Raw genomic sequence first — 7,643 nt, 5'->3', positions numbered from 1 at the left:
CCTGGTATTTCTGGTTAATGTGTGTATGGGTGTGTTGTAGATGGCTGGGTGTGGGGGTGTTTTATAAATAATTAAGGCCATATGTTAAAGTAAGACTTTGATTTATTGCAACTTGAGTTACATTAGTGACATCACAAAGAATAGGTCCAATGGGGCAATAAACATGAGAGGTCAGACATTCAGGTTGTAAACAAACCATGGGTTAGTGAAATGAATTTGGAAAAGGAAAAGAAGGCTACAGTGATCTGAGCTGTCCACAGCTTACAGACCAACTTCCTGGTTTGACAACAGTTGTTGCCATAGTTGTGCATACTCATGTTTTTCATGTGTAATGACGTATTATGAGTGTGCGCTCATTTTTGTTTTTATATCCAAATAAAGTGGTAGCTGTTCTGGCAGTTTTTTTTCCCCCAAGCGATCTGCTAAGGCCAAGTTTTTGTGGTGTATTACTTTGGTGAATACAATGTTACTATGACCGATTGAACCAATGACCAGAGCAACGAAAACAAAACTCAAGTTGTAATAAATCAAAGTCTTCCTTTAAATCCTTATGTTTGAAGACATGTGAGGGGACGCATTTCACCTATGGTGTAGCAGCGGCTACAAGTGTAGGCTCCGTAGCTACACCATAACCCCTTAACACACAAATATAATGGATGTTTTAAGTGTTCCTCCTTTCTTTGAGGGGGAGGTTTTGGGCTACAACATTTGTGTTTATGATGCACTGTAGATTAGAGATATAGGTGTTTTTGGGCAGCTTAGACATCATAGTTGCAGTCCAGGTGGAATATCCTTGATTGGCTGAGTCATTAATCTGATTTCAATCTGGTTGAGCTGCATTCCACTTGTTGAAGACCAGACTAAAGGCAGAGAGACCACACTGCAAACAAGAGCTGAGGGTGGCTGCAGTGAAGGCCTGGGAGAGCACTGACTGCAAAGGATTTTCAACAAAATATTAAATATGATGATTTGTTTGACTTCATGTGCATCTGTTAAACTTTGAACTTTGGGCACAATGTGTTAAAGGACTATATCTCCCACACAGTTCTTTCTATATTGACCTAAACCTACTCAAATTAAAGCTTGGCATTTTAATGTTGTATCCATTATGTTATTTCAAATTAAATGTGCTGAACCGCAGAGCCTGAAGAACAAAAATGCGTAACTGTCTAAATACTTACTGTCTGGACTGTCTACAGGGTGTATTGCTGTTAAAACTCATAATACTTTTAGTTTAAGATAAGAGCTCATGTTGGCGGTGGAGACAGTTAAAGTTAATTGTAATGTCAGAAATCCTCTCAAAGGAGTAAGAAGCTGTGTGTCTGGGTGTGTGTTTAAGATATTGGTAGAACAAGCCTATTGTAAACAGCTTCATATTTACAAGCTTGCCCATGCATAACATTGGTTTCTCGGTAAAACAAACACAATCAGAGTACGCAGAATTTTTTCTGCTCAGCCTGACTCATTGTGATAAATGAATGCAGACAGAAACGCTGCCTTCAAGTCCGTGACTGGGAGACCTTGAGTTCGAACAATATCATTTGCTAAAGCCTCGGATGGATATTCGTTGCATAATTTTTCACCGGTGGGTATGTGAAAGCACATGTCCTAGGCCTCCACACAGCCACATTTCCACCACTGTGGAGCCACACTAAATCATCTCCATGAACTCACCTGCTTCAACATGCTGCAAATAAACAGTTATATCATAACCCAGTAAAATAAATCTGCATTTTTAATCCCAATGACTCCAGTTACACAATGGCCATTGTGGCTTTAATGGATTTATGTTTTCAGATAAAGGATTACAAGGCAGAGGCATTAGGAAGCAGCAGCTCTGCTCACCTAAGCTGTGACTGAACAGTGGCACCAAGTGGTCATCATTGGGTGCTGCAGTAAACGATTGTTTGTGAACATTTTCAGTGAATTCTTACTAATGACACAATTGTTCATTTTGCATGTGACCCTTTTACCTAATTTGTTTTCCATTCTTTGAGCTTTGGTTATTCACCTATTTGGGTTATACTGTGAATCATCTGCATCACCCTAGAGATGGGAATAAATGGACAGAATATTATATAATTATATCTGACTGAAATTAAGCTGTATTCACTGTTTAGACCCTCTATTCCTGTTGATGTGTCATGTATTAGCATAGTGAAGAATAACGGCCTGAGGAATGTTTTAAATGTTTTACAAATTCAACAGAAATATCCAGAAGCTTGACGTCTCCCTAAAGAGAGTCAGGCTGAGGGTGATTATGGGAAAAGCAGACTTAACATTGCCAGAATATGTTGGTTTTTTTTGGGTGTTGTCAGTCATAGTATTCATCCCTCAAGTCCACTTCTCAAACATTACGCAAAGTCTGAATCACTGCCTGGATCCTCCTCTTCCACTGGGCTGATGATGTGTCTGCTTCCAAATGGAAATGATGATGCTTTTTTGAAACATAAGATCAGTGCAATAATGACACCCATCTGTTATGTATTGTGTTTTAAAGCGAAATAAAAATCTTGGAATATTAGCAATAAAATTGGTCCAACTCTTCACACTTCAAGCATTGTGAAAATGAGTGTAAATGACTGAGTTGTAGGCAAAACTAAGACTTGTTTTTGTTGATTGTATCACATTAAAGCCAAAATGTTTGTTGAGCAAGTATCAAAATTCCTTTAGATATGATGAGATGGCTGCAAAAGTTTCATCCTCCATAGAACAAAAAGGCTGTAAAGCCAAGAATGGAATAGAGCTGCAACTGATGAAATATTTTTATGGTTGATTAATCTGCAGATAATCTTGATTAACCAATTAATCACTTGGTACATGCATTAACATGTCATAAAATCATGACATCCAATTTTTTCAGTCATAATTTCCTTAAGCCCAAGATAGCATCTTCTTATCACTTGTTTTGTTCGACCCACGCTCCAAATCCAAAGAACATTCAGTTCAATATCACCTAAGATAAAGAGAAGCTTCACAATTTAGAAGCTTAAGGAAATAAAGATCTGTCAGATTGCATCTCTCTAAACAGCCTCCACCTTACCTCTGTCTTATGACCTTTATCTGTCCATCTTCTTCCTTGTGCTGTCCTGTTAGTCAGAGGAGAATATATCTACACCTGTATGACAAAGACCTGTTGCATAAGATCACAGACAGTGTGAGCCTGGCTGCGCTCTGAAATCAGCAGTGGGCTTTATCCCTCCATCAGCCAGTCCAGACTCACAGGTACACATTGCTGGCCTGTCCTATTGTCATTCAAACGTTGGGCTGGTGATTGAAGTGCTTATCTCTCCTAATCGGAGCGTGTAAAGGTATTACTGCTGAGGCAGAGTGTCGCCACACCAACTTTGATATGGAAAATCACATGTGTGAGCTCCCAAACAACATTATCTACAGAGAACTGAATATACCAGGTAAAACCTTTCCTGCAACCCCTCCATCTGTTGTCTTGGATTAGCTCCATGCTTATTCCCCCTTTTTTTCAGATCCTCAAAGACAGAGAGAGCAGGGAGGGTGATGGGAGGGAGAGAGAGGGGGGGGGGGATTAGGAAAGAAGGCAAATAAATAAAGAGCCGAACACACATCTTGTTAAAAGTAAGATTTGTAAGCTTATTATTTTGTTATCATGATCATTGTTATAACCTCTGTTATGGTTTGTTCAGTTTACAGTTTATTTTCAAGTTCATTTAAAGTCATTCCAGTCGAAGGTAAACATGATTGTAATTGTTGTTTCCAACACTATTAAATGCTTTTGTTGTTTTGCCAGACAACAATCGGTCACACTCCCTCGTTCATACGCACGTGGAAAAGAGCAGAAACAAAGAGACTGTTGCTCACTCACTCATTCAACCATTCAGTCACTCACATACACGCGCACACACACACACACACACACACACACATACACACACACACACACGGGTAAACACAAAGATGAACCGCATCTCATGCTAAAGCTCCTGCACACAGCCATGAAGTGATTAACAGAAATGAGCTCCTACTCTCCCTGACACACACACACACACACATTCAGATGGACACACACACACACACACACACACACTCTCTTGTTCTCATGTTAAGTTCTTAAGTGCAACTTTTTGAAGAATGATTTACCCTCTCGCACAGCTCTTCAACCCTCCCGCTCCACACCAGAGCTATGGAGCCCTTCCTATACCTCACCCTCCCACCAAGAGCCACATATACACCTGGGCTGGTTGTAGTGTCATATACTCGACTGTACTCCAAAACTACAGGATCCTCATTTGTTTCCATAAGAATTCTCTCTCGTTAGATGAAAAGATGAGGGCTGTTCAAAGGTGGCTGCGAGATTTTGTTTAAAAATAATTTGGCACACCTTTGGGAAAATAAATCCACATTACTCTCCAACAACAAGCACACAATAAAGTAAAAATTACTTCTTTAGATTTAAATCTTATAGTATATATCAGTGGTTCCCAACTTAGTTATCAGTACCACAACACAGCAACATAAATGTGAGATGCTTAAGAGGATAGGAAAGTAGAAAGACATTTCTTTCACACAAAATCTGGTTTATTTGAGATTCTTCTAATCTTTCTGTTTTTTCTTAAAAATTACTAGAAAATTTTAGCTTTTGAGGACTGTAAAAGTATACAAATAAAACATTTACAGAAGAAATAATCAGCATTTGGTTCAACTGGCCAGAGCCTGGACCAGACATATGCAAAATGTGCACAGGGGTTGCAAGCTTCACTATTAGGGAAAGAGGCCAAAAATGATTGGGAACCACTGCCATATATGATGTTGAACTTGATCTTCTGATCAGTTGGCTAAGGGACTTGCAGAGTACAGCCCAAGTTTACACATGGCTCAACCCACCCGAGTTCCAACTTTTAAACCCCTTGTGTTTCCCCTCAGAATAACCAAATATACACCACAGCAAACTCAACAAAATGATAGTAAAAAAAAAAATACAAACAAACCACGAGAAAACTGAGCTTCAAATTTGTAAAAAAAAAAAAAAAAAAAAAAAATGCTTACATCACATTTCCTCTTGGCAGATTTCAAGACATTGAATATCCATTCTTTGTCCGTTTGTGACATTTACACAAGTACTTGAATGTCTCACATGCCGGTGGGTGAGCTGCATGTCAGCTCGCAGTCCATCGTCATCGTCATCTTCATTCTAATCATCATCACCTTCATCATTGTTATCAGCTACTATGGTAAGCCATGCCCTACTAGAGTCCATTGTTGGCAGGGTAGGGTAGCCATGGTGAATAAGGTGCTAGTTGCTATGGAAACGCTATTCAGAAGCAACTGACTGGTACAGTTGTTTGACATTTGAATTGCCATACCTCCCCACCAAAGCACTTGGTTTGTATGTATTACTTGTTGCTTTAGTCGTGTTTTGATTTCTTTTTCTGTTTTTTTTTCCTTTTGAATTTTCATTCTTATAAGATGTACAGTATGTGGATGTATTAGTACCATTTAAAATATTCTCTCTCACTCTCAAACACACACACACACACAAGTGCACATTCAGACATACGTTTTGTCACTCGGGCACACACACACACACACACACACACACACACACACACAGGCATACAGTAACAGAAAACTGTTTACATGTGGCATCTGACGAATGGTTTTAGATGATGAGACTTGTAGAGCAGGTCGCTACACCGACGTGGACCAGTGGAGAGCTTCTTATTGTGTGGGGCTGGACCTGTCCACAGATGCTTGTGTGGGTGACCGTCCTTCCTCCTTCGTCCCCCCCTCCCTGTTCCTCTTCCTCTCCCCCCAAAACAGCCTGCAGTCGCTCTCTCCTGGCAGCTGAGAGGAGGGCAGTATTGCTGAGTGTATCTATGGCTGCTCCGTAGCCATCGTGTGCTTCGCTAACCTCGGAGATGACAGAGGACTAACCGAGTATACTTCAAAGACAGGACAGAAAAAAGTAGTAAAGTGAAATGATTCATTGTTTAAATGCTCTGGATCCCCCTCCCCCGCCCCCCTCGCTTCCCCAAAACCCGTCCAGTCCTGTTAAGTCCTTCATCAGAGATGTGCTGGAGACTAACGGTGAACACAGGATGACACAGCAGAGTGGAGATGGAAACTAAAACACCGGCGTCTGGAGTCCCAGGGTGTGTTTATGAACTATCAGCTACTTTGCCTCATACACGGGACCAGCGCAGTTCGTTAGCCAGTTCCTTTATCCTCCGCGGACTGGGACAAGTTCACAGCGTCAAGATCGACAACAACGACAACAACGACAAAAAAAAAAGGCAATTTCAGTTCACTTTTGCTGAAATCTATTTCATTCAGTTCGTTTGAGTTCAGTTTGTCTTGTTGCGAGAAACTATGGCAACTAGCCCCAAGGAAGTGTTACAGCCAATCAAATCCAAGGGAAAGTCTCCATGTGGTTTCAATTGGGTGGGTGGATTTGATGTTTTTCATCTATTTTATTGGGATTTCAGCCCTGCCTCTCCTGTTGTATAAATGCTTTGTGTGGTGTGCATGATTCAACAAGCTCAACCTGTGGCCTGTTCAGACACACTCACACACAGACACAAACACACACTCACTCACAGTCCTACCACACCACCACCTGCATCTGTGCACAGGCTGACTTAAATGCAATACAGGGTTCAGTCTGTGTCAACGAGTGCCCGAAGGTCTTTCAACTCTGCCAAAAATACACTCCCTCACACACACAGACAGCTGTGCAAACACACACTCACACACACATTCACACTGTGATGCTTGAAAACTCTCTTCAAAGTCTTGCTCGTTTTGCCTTTTGCTATATTTGTGATATCTTAACTCTCCTCTCTTCTCCTCTCCTCTCCTCCAGACTACCCCCTGTCCCACCCGCTGATACTGTACACCCTCCCAAGGCTAGTTGGCATGGTGACGCTGATGGGATGGCCGTTGCTAGGAGATGAAGAGAGCGGCCAGAAGGAGCATTGTCACGGTGAGGAGAAGGCGATCCCTGGATGGGCTGCTTCCGCTGACACTCTTCTCCAGCTTGGGAACAAAAGGGTTAAATTCATCTGGAGAGAAAGAAAGAAAGAAAGAAAGAAAGAAAGAAAGAAAGAAAGAAAGAAAGAAAGAAAGAAAGAAAGAAAGAAAGAAAGAAAGAAAGAAAAAGAAATGTCTTATTAAAATTTCAAGTACAAGCTGATAATTTTCTTATACTTCAAAAACTTGAAAGCATCATTCAAAAGATAAGTTTATCTCTGCTCATAATAATCTGCTTACAGGGCTTTTACTAAAACATCACCAAAAATGTTTTAATGAAGCAGTCTAACTGCACAAAAGGCGGCTAACAGCCCACACGGTCTCACTCCCACTGAAATATGGTTAGTCTGCTACAAAGACAACACCACAGCAGTGTCTCGGCAGACTGCAGCTGTTATCAGAGAGCTCTTATTCTAATAAACTGACACGTTTCCAGTCACACACACACTCCCACATACAGACACAGTGTACGTACTGTAACCAGCCTCAAATTCCCGTGCACATGCACCTGGCGAGGTCCTAAAAATAGTTTGCGGTCTTTTTGTTGCGGGCTGCACACTGAGTGTTGATGTCTAGTGGAGTCACCAGACAGTTCACTGCATGCCCACACTTATGAGACACATGTGGGGCCAGACACA

At 41.1% G+C, this 7,643-nt stretch overlaps 1 protein-coding gene across 1 annotated transcript in view; it reads right to left on the bottom strand.

The window, feature by feature from the left end:
• Nucleotides 1-3,652: 3,652 nt before the first annotated feature.
• efna3b (ephrin-A3b) overlaps nucleotides 3,653-7,643 on the bottom strand; it is a 61,813-nt gene continuing 57,822 nt past the window's right edge. Inside the window, exon 6 of the mRNA XM_044359408.1 lies at nucleotides 3,653-7,037. Within this exon, the coding sequence (XP_044215343.1) occupies nucleotides 6,919-7,037 (119 nt within the window). The 3' untranslated portion in view covers nucleotides 3,653-6,918. The remainder of the gene's footprint in view (nucleotides 7,038-7,643) is intronic.

This window comes from Thunnus albacares, chromosome 8 (genome assembly GCF_914725855.1).
Source record: "Thunnus albacares chromosome 8, fThuAlb1.1, whole genome shotgun sequence".
Classification (NCBI taxonomy): Eukaryota; Metazoa; Chordata; class Actinopteri; order Scombriformes; family Scombridae; genus Thunnus; species Thunnus albacares.
This window is presented reverse-complemented; position numbering and strand designations above follow the sequence as displayed.